The 26,076-nt window shown below is 51.4% G+C and overlaps 1 protein-coding gene across 1 annotated transcript; it reads right to left on the bottom strand.

Moving 5' to 3' along the window:
- Positions 1 to 3,498: 3,498 nt before the first annotated feature.
- On the bottom strand, positions 3,499 to 25,915 carry CDHR1 (cadherin related family member 1). The gene is made up of 17 exons (XM_025918165.2): positions 25,670 to 25,915; positions 24,973 to 25,068; positions 23,870 to 24,015; positions 22,822 to 22,872; positions 21,543 to 21,632; positions 20,251 to 20,337; positions 18,891 to 19,007; positions 17,726 to 17,869; positions 15,808 to 15,886; positions 14,381 to 14,481; positions 11,597 to 11,800; positions 10,951 to 11,103; positions 9,269 to 9,433; positions 8,708 to 8,775; positions 8,011 to 8,239; positions 6,602 to 6,859; positions 3,499 to 5,916 (listed from the first exon to the last, which is right to left on the bottom strand). The coding sequence occupies exons 1-17, from the start codon at positions 25,722 to 25,724 to the stop codon at positions 5,380 to 5,382; spliced, it is 2,580 nt and encodes an 859-aa protein (XP_025773950.1). The 5' UTR covers positions 25,725 to 25,915; the 3' UTR covers positions 3,499 to 5,379.
- Positions 25,916 to 26,076: the final 161 nt, after the last annotated feature.

Genomic DNA, 26,076 nt, shown 5'->3' with positions numbered 1-26,076 from the left:
TTCAACGTTTATTTATTTTTGGGACAGAGAGAGACAGAGCATGAACGGGGGAGGGGCAGAGAGAGAGGGAGACACAGAATCGGAAACAGGCTCCAGGCTCCGAGCCATCAGCCCAGAGCCCGACGCGGGGCTCGAACTCACGGACCGCGAGATCGTGACCTGGCTGAAGTCGGACGCTTAACCGACTGCGCCACCCAGGCGCCCCTATATTTTAAAATTATATATGTGCATATATAGTTATATATACATATGTATATAAACAACACATTCATACATGTAATGCAGAAGAGAATTTGTTCATGAGAAATTTCCCGTGATAAATTTTGAAGAAAAGTGGTCAGAGCAAAAGGCAAGAGCTTGTACTTCTGTTGGCCTTTGTGTGTTTTCTTCCAATAGCATCAGAGGCTGTCCACAGGTCTTGGAGGGTACAGCAATTATGAAGGAGCCTGGGGCTACCATGAAGGCAGCAGTAGGTGTTCTGGCCTCCCCTCCTAGCAAAGAAAGCTTCATGGCAGGCACGGGACAGAAGGGACAGGAAGGGGGAAGGGGCCATGGAGGACAAGTATAATACAGCAGTGAGAATCAGGAGTACCTCAGTGAGCAGGGCCAGTGTTCATTCAGCCACTCCTATGAACATGGAAATTTAGGCAGAGGGAACAAGGTCTAGAGAGGATTTCTGGGAATCTGATTAGTTTAACACCCTTAGCGAGACCTTTTAAAAATTCCTAGGGTAAAGATGCATATTATTCAGATCGATCAGGCGATGTGACAGTGGAAGGGGGACACGTTAAGGCACAGACCATGGAACTCAGTTTCCTGGGCTTAAATTCTTACCGGCTTTGTGATGTTACGCAAGTTACTCTCTTTTTCTGTGCGTTACTGTCCTCATTTGTAAAATGGGAATAATAATACTACCTACCTCATAGGGGTAGTATTTCCCAATGATTAATGACTTTTCACATGGAAAGCTCTCAGAACAATGTCTGGCACACAATAAATGTCATCACAATAAACATTAACACCATTGAAAGCATCCATGTCCGTCTGTGTTCTCTTTCAACGTGACTCAATATACAGACTGGGCCATTTGGAACATCAGATCTTACTAGGATTATGTGTGTGTGTGTATGTATAAATATATATGTAATAATACGATATCTATGCTAATACCCTTCACATTCTGTTCAATTAATGTTAACTAGTGTTCTTTTCTGTTTAATGTTTAAAAGATGCTATCGTTTCAGATTCATTTGTTATGCTCTTGGGAATATTATCTATTTCGAGCTTAGGCCAAGTAATTTTAAGGTGAGTGCCTTTGGATCAGAAGTCATTTGTAAGCAGGGTGACTTACTTTTAGAATGAAGCCTTTGCTGGCCCCAGGCATCTGCTATTGTCAATCTGAGGAAGGGATTTTGTCCTTTTTCTTTTTTCTTCCTTTCTTCTGGTATGTTGGAGCCTGTACACCTAATACCCGGCCTGGCACCGACAGGATGCTCAGAACATGTGTTATTAAAAGAATGATTGAGTAAATTATTGATAAATAAATAAATGGCTGGACCTCGTTCAGCTAAAAACATGCATTTGCACAATTTCATAATGTCACACAGATGACCCCAACATCACCAGCCTGTTGCTACAAAATAAAGTCGCTTACTTTATTAATCAATGTATGGTTGGTGAAGTCATAACCACTTTATTCTGGAAACTAGGCCCTTCACAGCACCACCCCCCACCCCACCCAGTTATTTCTGTGACTCTCCTAAGGGACCCTCCCTGTGTCCACATGGCAGCCTGGCAGCTTTACTCCTCGATGGCATCTTCCCCATGCTCCCCATCCATCCTCCCATGGCCAGGGCCCTTGAAGACTATCAGAGAAGCATTACCATTGCCAACAGATGCCAACATCCGTGCTAGGTGGGCTGACCCCGGCTTCTTTCAAAGCTTCCAGGCTTCAGAGTAGCAGAATTGCAGAAATCCTTATAGAAGCAGGAGACTCTGGCTGTGCCCCAGCTCTTGCCACATTTTACCAGCTGGGTTCTGAGGGACAGCTGCTCAGTACAGAGTCCCCCGGGTTCTCTTAGGGACAGTCTTATCAGTTCCTAACTCCTTCAGAACGCAGATGCTCAGCTGCACAGGTCACAGAGCTATTGCGTCTGCCCTGCCATCCTCCACTTCTCTCCCAGTCCACTCTCCTCTCCTCTCCTAGTGTGGAGGAAAGGCTCCCACGCCTAGCAGTGGGCAGAAGCAACCTGGGGGTAAGCATGCGCAGGAGTCCTCGCCTCCAGGATATGGTGTTCTAGCATGTGGACATCCTCCAACGTCCTCTAGTACCTCTAGGACAGAGTCTATCTTCTGAGCTCGTATCAGCGCATACAAAGCTGGTGCGAGGTGCTTTACATAGATTAGGCCTTGTCAACTTCATAGCAATCACTTTTCACACCATGTATTGATGAGGGAAGTGAGGCCCAGGGAGGCTTGGTCTCTTGCCCAAAGTCACACTTAAGCGGCAGAGCCAGGATTCAGACTCAGGGCTGTCAGATTGTAAAGCGCCATGTTATTTCATACAATTAAAAAGTCTGACCTCAACCATAGGAAAAACACACGCTGTTCTGAAGATTCCTTGGAGACACATCTGCTGAACGTCCACTCAGTTTTTTAGGACCCAGAAGTGGGAAGGCCTGCTTAATCTGTCACCCCTTGCCTCCCAGTTCATTAGCTGGAGGCTTAAAATTGTGCCGGCTTGTAGTCCAGGTCTGTCCCCTGTGGCTGGACAGGCAATCCCTCGGCCCCCATCACTCCCTAATGCAGTAGAACTTGGCCCAGCTCACTCTCACTGGCTGGGGGTCACTTCCAGTATCTCCACATTTGCTGGAACCTTAGGTTTAGCCACACCTTCCTATTCATTCTCAGTATGGCTCTTGCCAGCAACTAGGTACTTTCCCCATACTTCCCAGTGCAGGAGGTTGCCCACAGGTGCAGTTTCCAAGACTGTCTCTACCTTGGTTCAAGCTTTGGATTTGTCCAGGAGCCCATGGCCTCCCAGAGCCTGAATGCTGGCCTGACTTTCTAGCCCAGAGGCTTTCCTGACTGCTGTCCCAGAGACTACACTTCTTCCCAGGCCTTCACGTCCACACCAGGCCCAATCCCTGCCTTCTCTGGGCTGGAATGAGGGATAAATTAGTTCTAGCTCCAGAGCCCATTCCTTTCCATGCAGCCTTGCTGGAGCTTTTGCTGCTCAGGACAAAAGCCCATTCCAGGCCCACGATGGGGCATGATTAGATAGACAAACCCTGTAAATGTATTACCACTAGAGGTATATGCATGGCCATTTGGACAAACTTTTGCAGCCCCCCCAGAGAGTCAGATCTGAGGGTTAGAGGCTGGATGGATTCACCCACTGAAGGAGCCAGGAGGCAGGCCGAGCTTGGCTGCCAGGGAGACTGGTCTCTATGAGTCAGCTAATGTCTATGTAAGCAGGGAACAGGAGGTCAGCTGGGCCCTTGCTTAACAGACTTTATTCACCATTTACAAAAGAGGTTGATTGCATGCAAAATGTAAAGATGGTGTATTCCCTGTGGAGAGAAAACATAAGCCAGCACAGCCCTCTCCTGAAATACAGGCTGCAAAATGCCTATTGGTTCAGTCTGGGCTCCCAGCTTGTTAGAAATCACCTCTTAATACACTCTGGGTTGGGGACTGCAGAAAGCCCAGCAAGGAGCTTACACACCAGCGTAACTGAGTAACACCTCAAAACACAGACTCAGAAATCAGGAAAACCACATGTGCATATAGTCTGTTTAAATAAAATCACTGACGATACTCTAGAGCGGTTGTTAGTGAGGGGAGCAAGATGCAAAGAATCGCTCTACTTCCCTCTCCCTGCACACGTCTAGATTCCTCATAGAGCAGCTTTCCTTAAAGTTGGGCGGAACTTCTCTGCATTAAACATAGAGGCTTGCATGTCTTCTCTCCTGGGGGAGGTTGTCACAAGTTGACAAGGTGTGCCCGGCCAAAGGAAAATGTCAAGGAGTCAGGAGCCCTCAGACCAGGTCTCTGCTACCAACCAGCTGTGTGGCCTCCAGCACTGCTCCTGTCGTGGAAGCTCATTTTTGTCATTTTGGCAAAATGGATGTACCGCCCGGCTTTGGTCCTTTCTGACTGGCTGGCCAGGGCTGCATGGGGTGTGGTGGGGCATAACTGGACGGGAGGAGCCTGAGTCAAGGGCAATGACATCATCCAGGTCTGGCTGCCACAGGTCAGGGGCTGTACTCAAACCCTGCACAGGACCTCCTGGGGGTGCTTGGCAGAATGGCGTGAAGGGCTCCTAATACTTTCTGGAGGAGCTGCAGCCCAGAGAACTGGCCTGCAGAAAAATACTCTGCATTTGTGCTGCTTTGCACTTGGTTAAAGCCCTTGTCACCACATATTTATTTCAGTCCTCACCTTGGACCTGTGAGTGAGTCAGCCAGGACTTAATTTCTTCATTTTACAAATGAGGAAAGGAAGTGATCAGGGAATTTAAACAGCTTTTCCCAAGGTTATACCACATGAGCAAAAGAGCTGGATAAAAACAAAAGTCTCTCCAGATCTCAGCTCTGCACTGTCTTTTCAAGGGCTCCTGGGTGGTGGGGGGCAGGGGCAGCACCCTGGGGAGGGGTCTTGAGGCTCTTCCAGATGCCTCTAGGACTACCACCGTGGTGCTAGCTTGGACATTTCTGGGCCTGCCTGGGACAGCTCTGGCTGGGGCCATCCCATACCTTTGTGTCTCTGGTCCCACACATGCATAGCAGGGGCCCACGGTCTTTACTCAGACACCATCCTACATCTTTCCAATGACTTTGAGGAATAGCCCCACAGTCAGCATCAGTTTTCAGTGCATCACCACCCTGCCCTGATGCATTTGCTCTCCTACAGCCTGCAAGGGTCAACTGATCAACAACCTTAGCCAGAACTGAACCTCCTTTTCCTGCTCCTGTTCTTAGCTGGAGGCTTCAGGATCCAGATTCTGGTTGGCCTTGTCACATGTGGCCAGGGCCCTCTTCCTCAACTGAGGATGCTAATGCCCCAGGAGGACCTGAGGGACTGTGAGGTCTGAGGTTGGTGAGTAGTAGACACCTAAGAGTTGGCTCTTTGTCTATTCCCAGTCTCTGTGGAATGGGGAGCATCACAGCTGTGCCAACAATCTGGGTGATGAGGAAGTATTTGCCAGTTGCATCCCATAAACAGAGAAATCCCTTGTCCAAAGCATGTCCAGAGCCGTGGATATGGGGCTTACATCATTGTACAAAACACAGGTGACCCTAGGGAGCAGATAGTGGGGAGCATGGCCCAAGTAGTGGGATAGTTGGGGTTGGGAAATTAGGGCCCACAAGACACATGCTAGAAGTAAGCCTTATTACCCACACTCTTCTTCTCAAACTTTTGCCTGAGCTCAGAGACCAGAGCTGATTGGATGGGGCTTCCCACCTTGGGTTTTGGTGACTGTTGGGGTTGCTGAGGGGTGAGTGAGCCAGAGACTGTAGGCACAGTCCAGTGGGCTGTGCTCATGTTGGGCACCATTGTGGGTGGTGGAGGGGGAGCTGGGGCTTTGGGGGGCAGTGTGTTTCCTAGGCTGTTGTTGTTGCAGTTCTCATTGGGAGGATCCTCTTTGAGCACAAACTTGGCAGCAGCCTTGGTCCTTCTGAACTTGAGCCATTCGATGCGGACGGCACGGGGTGCTGGGCTGGGCCGCTTACGGAGCACGCGCCGCACTGGCAGGACCTTGTTAGACTTCTTATTGCGCCAGAAGGTGGCAGTGGAGATGAGAACGGTTATGGCCACAATGATGGCCATGATGCCAGCCAGGACACCCACAGCCTTCATGGGGTTGTCTTTGGTCTGCATCAGGAAGGCGGCCATGGGGCTCCGAGACAGCATCTGGAAGAGAGAAGCCCCCCTAACTGCATTCTGCTGTTCCTTCCTGGTCCCTGGAGGACAGAGCAAGGGTCATGAGCTCCCTTAAGCCTGATGGTGTGTAAACTTTCTGGGGTCAAGCATCCCTTGAGAATCTGATGAACACCAGGGGTTTCATTCCAGAAAAAATGCACCCAGAGAAAATGTGATGCATACAGCTCTCCAGAAAAATGCACAGAGAGAGAGCATGACGCAAACAACCTCTTTCAGATTTAAAACTCCTACATTAGCTGGACTCTCTACTTGAGAGATTAGGGTATGGCTTACCTTTAGTTATGGAGGGCTTCATCTGCCCAAATATATCAGGAACCCCTTAATGATGACTTTCTGCCAGATACTGAGCTGAGAACTACACATAATGATTTTACTTATGCCTTTTAACCCCTATGTGAAGGAACTATCACTCTTCCCATTTTGTAGGAAAGGAAGTGGAGGCTTGGCAAAGCCCAAAGTCACACTGTTAATAAGTGTTGAAACTAGGCTTTCAACTTGATTCCAAAGCTTATGTGTCTGATGGCACAGGCAGCCTTTGCTAGCGTTGAGTGCCTTTTGGAGGAAGGCTGCAGATGGTCCCTTCTTCCTCTAACCGTGTTTCAGCAAGGCCTGAGCTGGTCTTCTGACCCTCTTCTGACCCAGACTTGGTACTCACCTCTGTGTCTGTGATGTCAATCTTGAGTAAGGCCGTGGTGCTGAAGGATGGGGAGCCACGGTCCTTGGCCTGCACCTCTAGGGACCACGTGAAGTCCCCACCAGGTGTAATGTTGTGCAGGGCATCAAGGGAGCGGATGGAGTTCTTGAGACGGATCTCCCCTGTGTGCGTGTCAATGTCGAACACGTTGGTTGGCTCCGCGTGGGTGATGGAATAGTCCACCAGGTTGTTGGGCTCGTCTGCATCCTGGTCCGTGGCCTGCATGTGAGGAGGGACAGACAGAGTTGGGACTCGAGAATGATACTTGTGCGCCATGGTTAACCCAGTGTGTCTTATTTGGCTTGCTGGGTTGACGGGAAATGGTCCTAACCCTACTGTGAGTGGACTGGAGTTGGGGGAAGTACTGAATGACCCAGGGTCTGTGCCGGGCCCTCTACATGCATTAGTACATTCCACTCTCAGATCAAGCCTGGGCAGTAGGTATTGTTAAAAAACAAAAGCTTGAATGATAGGTGACCTGTCTAAGGATGGATACATCAAAGGAGGGGAAGCTCAAAGTCAAGTAGTATGTTGGGTTTTAGAGTTCAAGTTTTTTCCATACTGGGAAGACAGTACAGCATAGCACTGCTTTGAAAGCAGGCTGACCAGCTGTGTGAACAAAGGCAAGCCAAACAGTTAAGCTGCCTGAGCCTTGGGGCACCTGGGTGGCTCAGTTAGTTAAGTGCCTGACTCTGGATTTTGGCTCAGGTCATGATCTTACTGTATATGAATGCAAGCCCCGTGTCTGGCTCTGAGCTGACAGTATGGAGCCTGTTTGGGATTCTCTCTCTCTCTCTCTCTCTCTCTCTCTCTCTCTCTCTCTCTGCCTCTCCCCTGATCATGCTCACATGCTCTCTCTCTTTCAAAATAAATAAATAAACTTAAAAAAAAACCTGCCTGAGCCTCAATTCTTTTGTAAAGTGGCAATAATATCTTTTTTCTTAGAGGTTATTTCTGGATTGAGGTGGGGATGGGGATATATAAGGTACCTTAATATCCCCTGCTCACAGGGGGAAGCCAATAAAGTTTATTTTACTTTTTAAACTTTACTCTTGAGACAGTGAGAGAGAGAGAGAGAGAGAGAGAGAGAGAGAGAGAGAGCAAGGGAGGGGCAGAGACAGAGGGAGACACAGAATCCGAAGCAGGTTCCAGACTCTCAGCTGTCAGTGCAGAGCCCAATGCAGAGCTTGAACTCATGAACCATGAGATCATGACATGAGCCAAAGTTGGACACTTAACCAACTGAGCTACCCAGGTGCCCCTGAAGTTTATTTAAATTAAATAAATTAAAATAAATTCTTACACCACAGTGTCTCTTGCAACAGCTAAAACAAGGCTTTTAGGGAAGCTTAGTTGCCTTCAAAGCTCACCTCAATTTTCACTGGGGTCCCCAGCACCATGGTCTTCTCCTGGAAACTCTTTCCAAACTGAGGGTAGTGGTCATTGACATCCAGCAGAGTGACGAACACCTCGGCCAGACTGTATTTGCCCTCCATGTCCTCTGCCTTCACATAAAAGTTGTACCTGGCAGTGGCCTCAGCATCCAGGCTGGCCCAGGGCTGGGTGTAGATGATCCCGGTGGATGGGTGGATCAGGAAGCTGCCAGGCATAGGGAGTTCGGCGTGAGTGTGCATAAGCGCACACACACACACACACACACACACACACACACACACACACACAGAGTGGACTGCAGGAATGAGCTGCCTTCGATGCACTATGCAGCTTCTCCAAGGTGGCCCACCTGCTCCTCTCCTCCACCTTGCCGTCTGACTGAGGGTGCTGACCCACCCATCTACTCATCCACCTATTAACCCTGAACTTAACCCTTCCCTCTCCTCCCAGGGCCTGCCCTCCCTAGCTCCAGGCCATCATGATGACCCTTTTTCTCTTAGATCCCAGAACTTCTGCCCCAGGCTCTCCACTGCTTCCCTTCACCCATGGCCCTCCTGCTCATTTCTCCAACTCAGGTCCTGTCCTTTCCTGCCTTCCGCACAGATCCCCTCTGCCCCCCTGCCTCCCAAATCCCTTGCCCGAGGCCCTGTTCAGCATTCTGGATGTACTTACGGGTCTGCCCCAGACCCATAGATGGAGTATTTGACTTCACCCCACGGACCTGTGTCTGGATCTACAGCCTGGAAGAGAGAGAGCTCCAAGTGGCACCTGCTCTTTGTCAGGGCGTATTGGCAGCTAATATACCTGAGGGTTGCTTTCAATGGCAACACAAGGGAACTGGGGTTTATCCAACTGGGGAGAAACTGATCTGGAGGTCTTCTCTGGAGCCCTAGTTATCTTCCCAGGAAACCAACTATTGAAGGAAACAAAAGGTTTAGATCTGGAAGACATGTATCCCTTCTTTGTAAATGAGGATAGAGAAGGAGATGAATCCTGTGCCCTGAGCTGAGGGTTTATGCCTATGTCCTCCTTATAATCCTGGGTATTGTTGTCCCCATTGTACAGGAGTGGAAACTGAGCCTCAGAGAGTTCAGGGAGCTTGTCCAAGGACACAGTTAATGAATTTGGGCTTTGCCATTCAAACTGGAACCCCGGTTTGTCTGATTTCATCAGGCCCCCTTCAGTAGGGACTCCCCACCCCAGACCCAATCCCTGGGCCAGTCCCCAACCCACTGTGACAGCCACCACGTTGGAGCCCCCTGGGGCATTCTCAGGGATCCTGGCAATGTAGTAGTGGGAGGTAAACTTGGGGACATTGTCGTTGGTGTCCAGGAGCTGGATCACAACATCTGCTGTAGAGCTGAATTTCTCCGGAGTGTTCACTTCAATGGCCAGGAGCTGGGAAAGGAAGGAAAACAAGGACCTGTCTGGGTGGCAGTCAGTGGGCAGAAAGCCTTCCCCTTTCCTGTCTCAGCACTGGTCCTGCACCCACCTGCCTGGCCCTGCCTTACTCTCAGCCGCCAGCCTGCGATGCCTGACATCACCTGTAGGGGCGCCTCTAAGGACCACTGTCTTGAAAGCCTGCTTTCTTGAAGTTCTTATAGTTGTATTTGGGCCAATTTCTTTTGTCCCATTGATTTGCATATTCCTTTTTAGTTTCAAGTGCAAAAATTACTTTGTTTTATAATATAATTTAATATTTGTTAGGGAAGTTCCTGCCTCATATTCTTTCCTTCTGTTTTCCTGACTATTCTTAGAAATTTATTCCTCCAGATAAAAACCCATGTAATTATATCAAACCTTCTCGCCACCTGAAAGGAAATTCCAGGTAAGACTTAGTTGGAACGACATTGGATTCTTTATTCACTTGATGAGAATTTGCATTTTTTAAACAGGGTGCACCTTTATATATCTTGCCTTCTTTATATCCCTTTGTTTAATTCTTGTGTTCATTATCATTTAGGTGCTGTGTATTTCCTGTTTGCCTAATTCCTAGGAATTTTATCTTTTAGTTGTTATTATAAAGGAGAAACTTTTATTCCATTATTCTCTTTGCTATTATTCATATGTAGGAACACTCTTCAATTTTGTGTATTAAGTTTGTAATCAATCACATTAGCAGCCTTGATGTGTTTCTGTTTTTCAAACATTTCTTAGATTTGTTTAAGCAAACAATAACACTACCTACAAATATGATAATTTTGTCCCTTCCTTTCTAATACTCATACCTTTTATTTCCTTTCTTTATTCAGGAATAATGTTACTCCAGGAATAGTACTAAATAATGGTGGTGATAGCAGGCATCCATGTTTTGTTTCTGACTTCACACACTGGTTTTAGAACACAAAGCATGATGTTGGCTATAGAGTTATGTGTGTATAATTATAAATAATTATAACAGTTTAGATATCAAAGAGGTATCTGTTTTTCATTTTTATTAATATATATTATTTATATAGTTATATATAATATGCATTAGTTATATATGTGTATAATTTTAAATAATCACAGATACAAAGGAGTCTTTTTTTCATCTTCTGCTAAAATTTTTATCAGAGTTGGTGACAGATGTTAAATGCATATGAGGAATATGTTTATCTTGATAATCAAATAGTTTTTCTCTCTCAATCTATGAACAGGGCACATTGAACACCTTTGCATTCCTGGGGACAGTTGTAATTTAGAACCAGGAACACGGTGAGTCTGTGTGAGCAGTGGAGAGGTCTCTTGCACCTTCTTCTTCCCCCACACTCCTGCTCCCCCAGTCAGCAAGAAGGGCAGAGGGGCTGAGGGAAACTGGAGGGCCAGGAAGGGCAGAGGGTGACAAGGACCCCTCAGGAATGAATCCGGGAGCTGCTATGAGCTCCTAGGACCACCCCCTACCCCCATTCAGGACAGTACAAAGTATCACCTACCTTGAAGGTTAGCACTTTGAACTTTTCATAGTCAATGGCAGCTGAGTTCTCCACAATGATAGTGACTTGGGCTTCATTCAGGACTGTCAGTGGGACCACTCGGAAGATGCCCCCAGGTCCCACCAGCCGCAGGTTGAATTTGGCATTGGCTCCCTGGGCAATAGTGTTTGGAGAGAGGAAACAGGGAAGATGAATGAGAATAGAAACTCATTAGATAGTCATGCTAAGCAAGAAACCTTCATTTGCCCTTAGCCCTGGAAGGTATTATTATTTCTTTCTATAGGTCAGGCAATTAAGGATCAGAAGGATTTAGCAGACTATGATAACTAAGCAAGGTCCCAAACACTGACAGCGTGGCCCTCTGCTGGGCATAGGAGGTGACAGGATGCATTCACAAATGCCTTTCTACAAGATCAGATATAGAGGGGCTTTTATTTGACTGGTTTTACTTTTTAATTGATTGTAAATGTCTTTAGGCTAACCTAAAGGTCTTTGGTTAGCTACTCTCCCACGTCTCTCTCTTAGTTACACCATCATTTCATTCATTTTAACACCTGCAAGGCCCCTGGGACATAAGCGGTGAAGACTGGTGCACTCTCTCAGCTTTGGCTTCTTGGAAGACAGGGTGGAGGGCAGGACCACACACCTGGTCTGAGTCGTTGACAGTGATCTTAAGGCCCCGCAGGATCTCTCCCTGAGGTGGGTGTTCATACATAGACAGCTCAAATCTGTTCTGGGGTCCACTCTCTCCATAGAACGTAGGCGGATGGTTGTTGAGGTCCACGATCCTGATGGTGACTGGGACCATGGCCTGGGCAGCTGGGATCCCTGCAGAGCTGACCTCAGTCACCTGGGATAGGGACAGGTGGCTATTGCTGTGTGGCAGGCAACTCCAAATGGCCTCATGGATTCGCAGCTTGAGGTATTCATGCCTTTGTGTAATTCCCTCTCATTAAGTATGGCCTGCCCTAGCAACTTGCTTCTGATATCACATGGCAAAGGTGATGAGATATACTTGGTGATTAGACCACAAAGACTGTAACTTCTGTTTTCTAGCAGACTCTCTCCCTTGCTGGCTCTGATTAAACAAGCAGCTATATTGTAGAGGCTCATGTTTCAAGGAGCTAATCGTCACCTCTAGCCAACAGCCCACTAGGAACTCCATCCTGCCAATAACCATGTAAGCCTGGAAGACAATCCTACCCCAGTCAAGCCTTCAGATGAGAATCCAGTCCCAGCTGACAGTTTGATGGCAGCTACAACAAGAGACCTTGAATCTGAGGACCCAACTACGCCGAGCCTGGAATCCTGACCCACAGCAATTGTGAGATATGAATGTGTGTTGTTTTAAGACACTAAGCTTGTGGTAATGTTACAACAGCCATAGGCAACAATATAGTGCTGTTACTAATCCTATTTCGCAGATGAGGCACAGAGGGGTGAAGCAGTCACCTGGGGCCACACACTAGTGAGTGGCAGAACTGGACTAGGAAGAACTCAGGTGTGTCTGATTTCTTAATCAGCAGTCTCTCCATCTCACCATAGTGGCCCTTCTTTATAGCCAGACAGATCTGGGTTCAAACCCCAGTTCTGCCACATTCTGTCCTGGTGTCCATTTGGCCAGGGGTGGAGGCTGCAGAGAGGGGAGGTTTGGAGATGTAGCAACAGATAACTAATACAGGCTGCAAAGCCAGGGCTGAGAATCCACAGGCTCTGTGTGAACCACTCCATGTGACAGAGACAATCAAGAACCTCCCTTCCCTTGTTCTAGAAGCATGCTCTGGTCTCACTATGCTCCCCGGACACCACTCATCACACCCCAGCTGCAACCATGACTCCCTTCTCAGAAGCCTACACCTGCTGTCTCCATTTCCTAATTCCCACTCAGCTCTCAGCCCATCCCCAACTGAGACACTTCACACTAATTTCCATGCTGCGTGTAGCACTGCCACTTTCTTTTGCCTTCCTGAGGGTTCTAGCCCTCTGCTAATGGGACTCTGCTTTCTGCAGGCTCCCCTCCACCTCTCTGATCTCTCCTAGGTTTCTTTCACCTTCTCCTGCCTCACTCAGCCTCTGATGCTCCCAGAGCTATGTTCTTGGCCAGTGATTCCTCTGTCCCCACAGCCATCCTCTAGGTGATTCCATTCCCCAAACCCATTCTTCCACAGCCACCTGTATGCAGACACTGTCTCCCCAGGTTCCACACCTGTATACACAAGTTTGTGTGTTTCAATCTGAGCATCCCAGAGACAGCAGAATGCCCCATGTCTGTCCTACCCAACTTGCCTCCTTTCCTGCACCCCTGATAGCACGGTACCACCCAGATCCCTCATCCTTCTCCTTTCCCGACAGTCACTACAGTCGCTCCTTTTCCTTACAGTCACATTCTGTGGAGTCTGCCTCCTCCATATGTTGCACTTTGTCTCCTTATGCCACTCCACCTCCCCTCATCTGCACAGGTCCCCCCCATTTATCACCTTGACGAATGGCTCTGCCTCCCTGCCTCTCACCCAGTTCCCTCCAAACTCAAGTTGGGACCAGTGTTCTCAAACCCTCTCCTGGGACTGGACCAGAATCACCTGGGGGCTCACAACATGCAGAGTCTTGCATTTCTCAAGGACACACCACTTTCCCGTTGCCAGGACTAGGTCCTGGAAATCTTTGTTTGCCAGACTCTCTAAATCTGAGAATCATCCTGGTCTAAAGAAGCCAGAGTGAGCTTTTCTCTGATACTGCTCAAATACCTTCAATGGCTCTTTACTGTTCTTGGGCAGGACCAGCTACATAATGTGCAGTGAAAAATGAAAATATGGGGCCCCTTGTTAAAAAATTATTAAGAATTTCAAGACAGCAAGAGCAGAGCCTTACACCCAGCATGGGACTCTTCTAACAGTGGTCCCTGTGTAACTGCACAGGCCACATGCCCACAAAGCTGGCTCTGTTCTGGGGAGAAACCTATATTTCGTATCTGGGGCCTTTGCTCCTCCAGTTCCAGCCTGGGATCCAACCTTTTTCTCTGTCTACATGTGGTCTAAACACTTTGCTGCCGTCCCATGACTCCTTGCTGCTTCCCCAGTACATCATGTGCACATCACCTCCAGCCTCATCTCATGGGGCTTCCTAGTCCACAGTGCCTGCACTCCACCCCCATTCCCACCAGCGATGCCCTCCACCAGTGTCCACCTGCTGGGTCTTACCCATACTCAAGGCATTGCTGCTTCAGTCCTACTTCCTTGTGAATTCATGTCTCCCCTTTCCAGAGACTTTGTGTGTGTCTGCTGCAGCCTTCACGCAGGCTATGTGACGTGGGTGCTCTTTGGAGCAACATCTAGCTCCCTCCCTGGGTGGAGGGTGGGCTGGTGGTGGGGATACTGGTTCGCATCACCACGGCCGGAGGGCAGGAGGAAAGGCCAAGCTAGAGGGAGGGTACCTGTACATGCAGCTCATACACCTCCCTCCTGAGCTGGGCAGGACTCTGCATGACGGAGATGACTCCAGACGTCTCATTAATTTCAAAGGCTCCGTCACTCCCTGTCAAGGAGGAAAGATGTGTCCTGCAGTTCCACACATGGCCAGGGAAGGCGCAGGGGAGCCATGCCAGGCAGCCGGCCCTGTGATCCTCGGGCATTACCTCACTGAAGTCTCTATAGGACGTAATTCTATCATCTGTATTTTGCCAATGAGGAAACTGAATCTCAGAAGGGCTAAGTAACTTGTCTAAGATTACACAGCGAGTGTAGAGCTGGGACTTAAACTCACTTCTGAGTCTGGTTTCAGGTTCCATAGAACTTTCCTTCTCTTCTGTGCTGTGTGTATGCACGTGTGTGTATGTGATAGAAAGAGAAAGGGAGAAACGGATACAGAGTAAGGGAAATAAGGAAGGGGAGAAAGAGGAGAGAAAGGGAGGGATGGAAGAAAGAGGCCAGAGGCTACAGGAGGTAGAGCAGAAGACGGAGAGAAGAGATGGGGGTGGGGGTGGGGTGCTTGGTAATTGTGTAAAGGCTGCAGAAGTGGAGGGGAGGGGACGAGAGGCAGTCAAGGGTCCACGTGCCTGGGGAAAGGAGCCTGTGTGTGACGGTGGCATGTTCAGGCATGCTGGAAGGAGTGTGTGCACCAGGCATATCCTAAGGGAAAGGGTTGGGAAGGCAATCGTGTCTGAGTGAGAACAGAGAGACATATGCATGTCTGCAATCAGGCACCAGGCATGATGATCCCACCAAGGGGCCTGGTGCTGCAGGGACCAGCTACCAGGGGCTATAGAGCCCACCTGGGCCGGCTTGACCTGCTCTGTTGCTGCCCAGTTGTGCAAAGAGCACAGACTTGGAGCCAGAAGACTTAGGTTCAAGTCCAGTGGGAATGTGGCATGGTCCTTTAGCTTCTCTGAGCCTCAGTCTGCTCATCCATATACAGAGCTAGTAGTAGGAAATACCATATCATCGTTGCATTTAGTTCTTTTAATTCAACTATATGCTCTAGGCCAGAAGTTTTAAAGTATGACAATAAAAAACACAGTAACTTAAAAGTGTAAGAAATGTTGCCACTCCCTCTTGTTAATCAGCATGTGCTTAGGGTGAAGGGACATGAGTTGGTGCCTCACAGTGTTGCTCTCAGTCCCCCAATCCAACCCCATGTTTCTCCTTGTTGCTGGACAGAGTGATAAGGCAGGGTCTGGAGCACATGCCCAAGGAGACTCATCACCTCCTAGATGGACCCAGCCCGTCTCATGCATCTTGTACTTCTGGTTCTATAGATGAGGAAACAGGGACCAGAGAGGTCTGGAAAGCTCACTCTAGTCGCCCAGGAAGTAGAAGCCACAGCCCAGTGATGGGCCTGTCCCCAAAGCTTCCCCAGACTCACCATTCAAGAGGCTGTAAAGAATTTGGTTGGGTTTGCCCCGATCTCCATCCATGGCAACCACCATCAGTACCTCTGAGCCCTTGAGGGAACAGAAGCAGCTGCCTGAGGTCGCTGGGTGATGATAGGGCTCCCCCCTCCCCAGATACTTGCCCCCATAACCCACTTGCCCACTGCCCAACATACTTGCCCACTGCCACCCAAGAAAAGGGCCAGGCCTCTGTGTGGCCCCACACCTGCTCTGCAGAGAGATCATAGCACCCACTGACCTCCCCAGGCTGGAGGGAGAGACAGCCCAAGCCCTGTTTCTCCCCTCCACATAGGTTAGCACACGGCTGCCCAGGGACACTCAGGCCTCCTGAGTGGGCCTCCTCATACCCTTTCTTTCCTACATGCCACATTCAAGTCTGGCTTCTACTGTCCTACCCTCGAGCCTCACGCTCCCTGCCTCCTTCACCTTTTGCCTGCAGAGGTACATGGTGGGGAGAGGTCAGAGACAGGTGAGAGAGGAGCCAGGCACAGAGGGGTCCAATGCAAAGCCAAGAAACCAGGATGCTCTCCTGTGGCCCTGGCTGGGGTGCCATTTGACAGATTTGGGCAGCGATGCCACAGCCAGCAAGCCTGTTCCATCTCAGCCAGCCGCCCCCTTCTAAGCCTCCTCCTCAGGCACTTCTCCTCGGCCTGTCCACACTCATGGCTGCTTCCTGACTGCCACATGCCGCCTGCTCTCCCTGAGCAATGCTGTCCGCCCTTAGATTCCAGCAGGACAGCTGGCCTCCCCCTGGCCTGTCTTCAGCGCCCCACTAGAGGAGCCCGGCATTTCTCCCTCCACTCTGTGCTCATCTCTACTACTCGGCTGCCAGCTTCGGGAGCAGCGGTATCTTAGCTTGGGCCCAGCACGTGAGGGGTCCTCAGTGAGCATGTGCATTGTCTCATAGATCCTAGAATACTCAGAGCCTGGGGAAGAAAAATTCAGACTGCAATTCAGTTCCAGAGTCCTTGAGCTGCGGTTGTATGGGGTTTGGCCCCAACCTGGTCTCCGCCTACAGGTAGCTCATGGTCTGGCTGAGCCGAGGGGGCATGTAAATACATGCAGGTACCCCAAGGAGGGGTGTGCATCCCCAGAGAAGGGGAGCTCCCATCTCGACCAAAGATGTCAGGGAAAGCAGCGCCTGGGCTGACCTGAGAAAGGTGGGGTGTATTAGGTCTGCAGGCACATTTCAGGCAGAGGGCTAAGGGCACAGTGGGGAGATGGGCTGGGTGCTGGGGGGCTGGTGAGGGCTCAGGGATGGAGGGGATGCCGGGAATCAGGTGCCAGGCCCAGGGGGAGTGCCATTCCTAAGAGACCCAAAGACAAGCATAGTAGCCCAAACACCAGGGACAAAGACTGCACTGAGGGGGAGGAAGCTGAGGCCGGCCTTGGAGCCTGGCTTGCGGGACAAGCCATACCTGTGGATGACATTTGACAAGGGTTGTGGGAACTCGGCATCAAACTGTGGGAGAACTACTGGTCTGAGGGACCCAAAACTATGGGCTTTGAGTTGGGGAGGCACAAAGGAATCTCACCACCCCCACTGCCCCCACAAGGTGTAGAAAGGGCTCCACCCAAAAAACAGCCATGGGCCACCTGTCAGCCTCTCTTCTCAGCCTTTTTGAGGGGCTGAACCTTTGCAGCTGGGTTTGAGTAAGTTTGAATGAGTGAAGAAATGGCGTGTCAGTCTTGGCTCCTGGCAGGTGCTCTACACACTGCCCCTGCTTCTTCCCCCCCTACACTCCCACAGGCAAAAGGACATGTTCATGGCCTGAGCTTGAGTCAGTCCAGAGCCATCCATGTGAAGAGGGTGACCCAGGGCCAAGCCACAGGGGATCCAGGGGTAGTGGCATCTGGAGGGGACACTGGGATGAGGGGACAGCCACCCACCGGAAGGGTGTCCTCATACACATAGCCGTAGTAGGGTGTGCCCACGAAGACAGGGGCCATGTCCTGCACGTCCTCCACATTGACTGTGACCGTGGTGGTGGCTGAGAACACCACATCAGCCCCTCGAAGCCTCCCTCCACCATCCTGGGGAAGAAGCAGAGAGTGAAGAGAGGTTGGATTTCTGTTTGCTCCTGTATCACCTGGAGATAATTCCCCCTCATAAGGGTCATTTAAATCAGATGATGCATGGAGGTCTTTAGTCAGTGCCTGGTATGCACTAGGCACTCAAAAGTGTTCCTTTGGAAAAGAGAGTTCTTTCTCCAGGGAAATCATGTCCGACAAATGGCAGAAGAGGAGGGGGGTCAGAGCCAAATTCCCCCTCCCACCAGGAACCAAGCCTCCAACACCTAAGGATCTACTAAGACACGATTTGGGGCTGTGCCTGAGTCTATATGATGAAGGTGTGTGCCCAGCGAGCCAAGCCCTTGGTGGAGTATTGGGCAGGTGGTGCAGGCTGCAGTGGGATGGCCTGTGGCCAATATGTGACCAGCAGGGGCCTTTCCTTTCCTGGAAAAGAAAATGCTGGGTCTAGAGGGACAGCTAGGGTTTCCTGCCCTCAGGGGACAGAGCAGCCACTTTGGCTGAGCACCTGCCGACTTGCAGGTCCCACACCATGCACTTTAGAAGTATGAGAAACTCAGTTAAGCCTCATGGGTGGGCAGATGAGGAAACCAAGGCTCATGAAGGGTCACTGATCACACAAAGAGGAACAGGTGAGGTGAGCAAGCCCAGACAGAGAGAGGGAAGTGCCTAGAGGCCAGGTCATGGGAGATGTGAGGGAACATGGGTGTCCAGGCCATGGCCACCCAGTCCTCCAGAGGGGACCCTGGCTCGTCAGTCCTGATGGGGCATACACCCTCTTCCAGGAGGGAATATGCCCTCTGCAACCCAAAGACTCCAGCCTCCCTGGAGACTATGTCCCTGTCTGGGCAGAGTCCACTCAACAGAGGCTTTGAGCAGCCGCACTCCTACCCCATCCCCATCCTACCTTCAGCCCTCCAAACCTCCCCCACTCCCTCATAGGACCCAACTCTTCCAATCCAAGGGCAGCTTCCTCTGACAAAGGTTGAAGAAAAACCAGATGCTCCCTAGTCCGCCCTGTTACCTTGGCAACCACGGTGACAAAATGGGCTTGGGCCTTCTCGTAGTCCAGGGTGGCCCCAGCCCGGAGGCGCAGCACACCGCTGTGGCGGTCCATGGCAAATTTGGTGGCGTGCATATTCTGTAAGAGTGAAGGGAAGGCTGGTCCTCGGAGAGGGACCCAGGCCGCCCCAGAAGTGCCTGTTTTGCTTTACCGAAAGGGTGTCTTCACTGGCCTTCTTCACAGGAACTCTGGCCTTAGGGCTGAGGTTAACCTCAGGGTACTCAGCCTTTCTGGCCCCTAGGGTCCCCCTCCTGCCCCTCAGCATGCTTCCAGCAGCGCCTTAGCACTTCTTGCTGCTCAGCTTCCAGCTAGGCTCTGGCCTGGAGGTTCCAGCAGGTAGAAATGGCCAGCAGAGCGCTGTAACCTAGAGGAAGTGGGGCTCAGAAGCCACCGTGACGGAGAGGGCCTTCAGGATCTTTCAACCCCAGCAAATAAGTGACAATGGGCCAGTTCCAGGAAGCTTGGGGTGGGGGTGGGGGTGGGGGTTGAAGGTGGGTGGGGACAGGAGATGATCCTCAATCTGGAAAAGGGTTACTGTGTGTCACAGGCTATTTATCAGAGCTGTGCACGTATTTAGTCCTCACAAGAATCCACGAAGATGTGCTTTCGTCTTTCGAATTCTACACGTGAGGAAAGTGAGCTCAGAGGGTTAGATAACAGGCTGAAGGGCCCATGAGGAGGCAGTGGGATCTCTCTAGTACATGTGGAGCCCAGGGGATTTCTCAAGTACCCGTGTTGTTAGCCACCAAGGTGTACTGCCTTGACAATTGTGAGAGCAAGTGACTAAATGTGGAAAGAAGAGGAACAGTTACAGAAGCAGCGGCTGTGTGGAGGGCAGCTGGTTCCTGTGGAACCCAGGGAGAAGGAGGAGGTTCAGGAAGGGGTCTCTGCCTTTGGTGGGGTGGAGGGGTGATGGATAGAGGTGGGATGGGGGGGGTCACAGCTCTGCTCCTCCTTAGACAGATCTCCACAGTTCTAGGCCCAGGCAGGTTTCTTCCACCCCATGTGGGTGCAGTGTGCTCAGTGCCTCTCCTGGGGAAGAGGTTGAGGGTGGAGAGCTGAGGGTCCCGGAGGTCCAGGGACAGGGTGCCAGGGGAACTCAGAGGGAGTTCCAGTGGGAGTTCCCAGCGTGGGCCAGTCAGGGGAAGATGGCTCCCACTCAGGCCCCTCTCATGTCCCTGTGAGTCTGATGTGACTTCTCTGACAATCTTTGGGGAATAGTGGAGACCGGACCTAAGTGCTTTGGTGAGGGAGGCGGTGGCCATCCAGGTGTCCCTCTCTAGTCCAGGCCTCTGGTTATGACCAGTGTGCCCCTCCTTACCTGCAAGAAGTAGGTGACACTCCCTCCAGAACCCGTGTCCTTGTCTACCGCATGGACCTTAATGATACTGCTCCCAGTAGGTATGTCCTGAGGGGTCACAGTGACGGGGGGGGGGGGGGGGGGAGGATCAGTTCCGAGGCAGTGACAGAATGCTCAGGGGACTGAGGGTAAAGGAGCCATGGAAAGGTGCAATTAGGGCATGAAGGGCTAAAAAGAGGTGAAAAGGTGATGATTAACCAGGGAGCACCCATGGAGAAGACAGGCCAAAGTCCAAGTGAGCGCAGGAAAGAAGGAAGGGGAGAAGAGAAGCAAACAAACATCGTCCAAAACTAAGACTCCAAACAGACAAAGGGCTTAAATACGAAATGGGGAAATGGTTAATAAATAGAGACATTCAGCATTACCAGGGATCATATATATATCATTTAGAGCCAAAATGAAATATCTTCCTCCTACTGAATTAGCAAACATTAAAAAAATTGGAGAATCCCCAGTGTTGGTGAGGGATGGGGAGACAAACCCTCTCCCACAGCCTAGGGGAGAGAGAGCAAATACATGCCATTCTGGAAAGGCAATCTGGCAGCCAGAACTACCCAGGTTCTCCTGCTTTCAACCTAGGCATTTCAAATCTTGGGCCATGTCTTAAGGAAATCATTCTAATTATCTATATGGACGTTTTATGTTCAGAATTTGATGTTTCTTATGACAACAAAACTTTAAAGCATCTTAAATATCCAAACATAAAGGAATACTTTGGTACACGATGGAATGTGCAGTAAATGGAAACTATTAAAATGATAGTTACCTACACTTTACAATTACTGAGGAAAAGCTTATGTTGTAAATTAAGTGAGAAACAGTATACAGAAAGCGTATGTTTAAGAGTCACAGCGATGTAAATAAAACAAACAAAATAAATCCAATAAGCACAAAATGACTAGGAAGAACTACACCAAAATTTAACAATGTTGTCTAAGCTAGAGGGATTGAGGGTGATTTCTGAGACTTTGTTTTCTACCTTTCTACATATTTCACATTCCGACAATAAATGTACATTATGATTATAATGGAAAATGGTTAATGGACATTCCTTGGGATAAAAATAAATGTGGGAGGGATGGCAACAGAGGTGGGGGGACATGTAGAGGAAGGGTTCTCCAGAAGGTAGGGAGCAATGGGTGCTCTTCACTCGGGGGCCGGATCCCCCTGGTCAGGTCACAGGGCAGCCCAAAGGGCAGGCCACGGATCTGGGGTGGGAGTGCATTGGCCTTGCCTTGGGGCCCCTTGCTTACCTCAGGAACCTGGACAATGTAGGGCTCCTGGATGAAACTGGGGGCCTCGTCATTGGCATCAGTCACCAGGATGGTGACTTTTTCTGCCACCTGAGAAGAGACAAAAGGGACAGGAACTGGGGCAGTTGAGACTTTCTGGGCAATAAAGGGACAGTGGCCTCTAATGCCCCAGGTGTATGTCTCTGCCCGTTGTCTCTCCTTCTTCACCTCCCCCTCTCTCCCTTCCTCCCCTTCTTCCTCCCCTCCTTCCTTCCTGCTTTTATTCATTCTTGTAACAAATATTATTAAGCAACCACGTGGTCCCAAGCACTGTGTTCCATCCCAGAGGGAGAAGACACAGTCTGATGGTGTGTGTTTTGCAGGATGCGATGGCAGGGCAAAATTCATATGTAAAAGAAAGGTGGTGATCTTGTTCAGGGTGATAACAGTGGCATGCCAGGTACTGTAGGCAGGGCCCATGCATTATGTGATTCTGGAGGCAACATGTACACCACGGCCTAGGTAAATGCCCCCCCCCTTTTTGTGGGGTTGTGGGTGCATGGTATAGGAGGGTGTCCCCAGAGGCCCTGAAAAGAGGGCATCTAGCTCAGCCTGTGGTAGGGGACAGCAGGGAGGCTTCACTTCACTTCAGCAGGAGTGAGATTTAAACTCTGCAACAGTTTGTCAGGTGAGAGGGAAAGAGGTGGAAAAGTATGTCAGGAAGAAGGAACAACACATACAAAGGCAAAGAGTTCAGAGAATATAAGCAGATTTATGGCTAGATGGTTGGGAGGGTGAATGTGGTAGAGAAGGTGGGCGAGGCAGACAGTGCCTGATGGAGAGACCCTGCATGCGAGACTGGGGCTTGGATTTCATCCTGAGGGTAGTGGCCTACTGTTAGTGCTTCCCGAGTGGGGCTGTGGCCAGGTCTAACATTTCACAGTGATAGCTCTGGCTGAAATTCAGACATGGACTGGGGTCAGGTAGCCTGGAAGCTGAGAAACCCCTGAGATCATCTTGGCAGGCACTGGTGAGGGCTGGGCGAAAGTGACGGCTGAGGGGAAGGAGGTGAGTGAGAAGCTAGAGTCTGGGTATCCAGGTGTTAATCCTGGGTGAATGGGCAGGAGCTGGTTGGAAGAGGCAGATGGGAAAGCCTCCTCACTGGCCTCACTTGGTGAAGCCCTGTCTTGTGGGCTTGGGATTGCCAGAGAGCCCCTAGGAGACTGGAGGGGGAACTGTGGTCAAGCCCAGGGTGCTAGTGCTGATGGGGGTGGGGGGGGGGCAGCTCGGGGGCACCTACCAGATTCAGGCCGTCAGAAATGCTGATGATGGCTTCAATCTCATCCTCTCTCTGTAAAGCATAAAGATTAAGTAAGTGTATGGGAATCTGATGTATCTGGGGACCCTGAGGCTGGGGGGAGCTCTCCCTGCCCCCACTGAGCCACCCAGAGCAGACCTGGGCATTTCAAGGGAGTCCTGGTGCAAGGCAGGGTGGCCAAAAGCTGCCTCTGGCCATGCTTGAGACCTTGTTTCAGGTCTTGGCACATCAGGGGTTCTCCTAAACCCTCAGTATTATTGAGGCACCAAGAGAGAATGCTCCCCTGCTAGACTGAGGACAGATGCTAACCTAGTGTGGTGGAAGTTCCAGGGAGCTGATGTTTCCCTTTTCTTCTCTTTCTTCCCCTTATCTTCCTACACCTCTCCATATTCTACAGCCCAGGTCTGCAGTGTCTCAAGCACTCCTGAGTCCATGGTGGGACCTGAGTGAGGAAGAATGTTGAGGTCACTAGGTCCCCAGGGATGCAAGGGAGGGGTGCACTGTCATACCTCCACCTCTGTGTCCCTGCAGAAGGCTCTGAGACCAACCTTTCTGTTCTCTACCCTGGCCTGTGGCTGGTGGAGTCTGCCATTGGACCGCAGCTGGCAGTAACCCCACGGTGGAGGTCCAGTTATGTGGTCAGCTAGGGCCACCAGCCAGGTGAGGGGTCTCAAAAGAGAAAGGGAACCCATGCCCTGGCACCTTTAGGTTCAGAAAGATGCAGAGGGGTGGAGGGGTAGAGTTTTACCCAACTCAGACCCACTCTCTAAACCACTCTTTCCAGGCTGGCTCAGTCAGTAGTGCACGCGACTCTTGGTTTCAGGGTCATGCCCACGTTGGGCATAAAGTTTACACTAAAAACCAAACCAAACCAAACCAAACCAAACCAAAACACTCTTTCCAGTCCTGATCTGCTGTCAGTTTTCTGCGGCTTACAAGACCGCTCCAGGAATGAGCTCAAGGGAACCTTCTAGCCCACCGAGGTTTGTCTGCACACCTGGCAGGCATCACTTCTCACACCTCCCCATACCTCTCTGTCCAGCTCTTCAACCAAGGTGATATTTCCAAAATTGGGGTCAACAGAAAAGACGCTTCTAGCGCTGGGGTCAAAGCTGATGTGGTAGGAGATGGGGTCTCCCTCAGGGTCTGTCCCGTTTAGGGTGTATACATGAGAACCTGGAAAGAGACGCAGAAGAGGAGACTAGAATCTGGGACCCAACTCTTCCTAAAAGCGGCATCTATTCAGGACCAAGGATTCAACTGTTTATAAAGTGGATATTCAATTCAGTGCCAAAGGTACTGCCCTGAAGTGAGCATTTGCTGCAGGCCTCACCCCTGCTGGCTGCTTCCCACTCTTTATGATAATTCTTCATAACTGTCGGTGAGTATCAGCCACTGTGCAGGTTGTAATCTATAATACAGATGACACAGGAGCTTCAGGTCTGCTGTGCCTAACTCCAGGGCCTCTGCCTGGTAGTGATGACTGGGCCAGCAGCCAAGATTGGGGTTCCCTGGGTATGGCGAATGGGAGAAAAGGGAGAAGCCATTAAGGCAGGACTGTGCAGCACTGTGCCCCCACGCCTGGATTAGCTCCTCGGGGATTTCTGAATAGGTGCCTCTTTCACACTGCTATCCTTTCGCTCAGAGTTCTCGGCCCTGACAGAGAGAGAGAGAGAAGGGAGAATCTCCTCTTTCCGCTTTTCCCCCTTTCCCATGAGTATCCCAGCAAGTTGGATGTTATTAGGCCTCTTTAAAGCCTAAAGATCTGAGGCTCGGGGAGGTAAGTATATTTGCTCAAGGTCACGCAGTGCGTCAGGGGCAGTGCTGTGGCCAACCCCAGGGGTTATCATCACGCTACCAACTACTGCCTGCTGTCTGGGGCAGCCCTGTCTCTGGACCTGCAGCCGGGCCTCTAGGACTGGACTGGCTTAGGTCTCCATGACAGCCGTGACCTCCTTTCTTGCAACTGCCCTGGGGAGTTCGGAGCACAAACAGGGTGCCCCAGGAGGGCCCACAGCCTGGCACTGGGTGTCTCCATAGGCACAGAGGAATCACGGGTTCAGTCCTTGTGTCCAGGGGAACGCGGGCCACCCTCCGGGGGACCAACAGGGGGCTGGTGCCAGGGCTCCTCACCTACAGGGGTGTCCTCCGGGAGGCTGAACAGGGCCATGTTTCCGTTGGTGCTGCCCACCCCGTTGTCGAAGAAGTGCGGGGCAAAATTGGCCTGGGCTAGGAAGACAACAGACAGGAGAACAGACACACGGAAGGGCCGGTTCGCACCAGTGTGGTCACACGTCTGGTCCCAGTCTGGGCAGGCTGGTAGTCTCTTCCCCAATGGCAGCACGCCTACAGACTGGGGCTGGGGAGCTCCGGAGAGCGCCACCGCCACCTCCCTCACGCCCAGGGTTTGCTCTGGCTTGTCAGGGACGCGCACCATCGCGGGCACTTAGAACGCAGGCAGCGGCCAATCTCAACCCATCAAGGGACAGACGGGGAACCCGCGCCCAGAGAGGAACGGTGCCCCGGCCAAGGTCACACTGGGAGCTGGGACACCTTCCCCTGCCCCAGCAGCCTTCAGGGAAGCCGCCAAACCTCCCACCCTGCTCTGAAAAAGCCGAGGGCAGCGGGGGTCCTGGCCCCAAGTCTGCGTTCTCCAGAGGACCTGCCGAGCCCGGGCAGCTGGAAGGATCACCCCACCCCGCCGGGTCCCCCAGCCCGAGTCCCACTGTGGAAGTGAGCTGCCCGGAGCTCGGTCTCGGCGCCCACCCGGGCAGTGCCAGTACCCACGCCTCGCCCCCCACCCCGGGCGCGGGGCCCCGCGCCCACTCACCCAGCCAGAGGCGCAGCAGCCCCAGCGCCAGGGCGGCCCGCGGGCCGCGCCTCATGTCTCCGCGGGCAGAGAGTGTCGCGAGCCGCAGCCGGGCCGGGCGCGGGAGCGCGGAGCATTCCCCGGGCCGCGCGGAGTGCAGAGACGACGGTGGGGGCGGCGGCGGGAGGGGCGCGGGGCGGGCGCGCTGGGTGGCGCGAGGGCGCTAAGCGGATGACACCGCTCGGCCCCGCGCAGCTGGAGCGCTCCCGCCGCCGCCAGAAGAGACCAATTAGTGCGCGCTAAGCTCAGGGTACCGGTTTCCAGCCGCCGGCGGGCCGGGAGGGGTCACTGCCAACTCCTCTTCCTACCACGCCCCCCTCGCCCAGGTCTGGAGCGCAGGCGCCAAGGGGTCCCCAGCTCTGTAGCTG

This window comes from Puma concolor, chromosome D2 (assembly GCF_028749965.1).
Source record: "Puma concolor isolate L17-30 chromosome D2, mPumCon1.1.hap2, whole genome shotgun sequence".
NCBI classification, from domain to species: Eukaryota; Metazoa; Chordata; class Mammalia; order Carnivora; family Felidae; genus Puma; species Puma concolor.
Note: the sequence above shows the minus strand (reverse complement) of the source record. Positions and strands in the feature narration are given on the sequence as shown.

What these genes read in the sequence shown, in the direction of transcription:
- CDHR1 (XM_025918165.2), bottom strand. Translation starts at nt 25,724, where the DNA reads ATGAGGCGCGGCCCGCGGGCCGCCCTGGCGCTGGGGCTGCTGCGCCTC. An exon ending in TGTATGAGCTGCATGTACAG is followed by an intron (nt 11,801 to 14,380) that starts GTACCCTCCCTC and finishes TCCCTATCCCAG; the next exon opens with GTGACTGAGGTCAGCTCTGC. An exon ending in TATGGGTCTGGGGCAGACCC is followed by an intron (nt 8,240 to 8,707) that starts GTAAGTACATCC and finishes TATGCCTGGCAG; the next exon opens with CTTCCTGATCCACCCATCCA.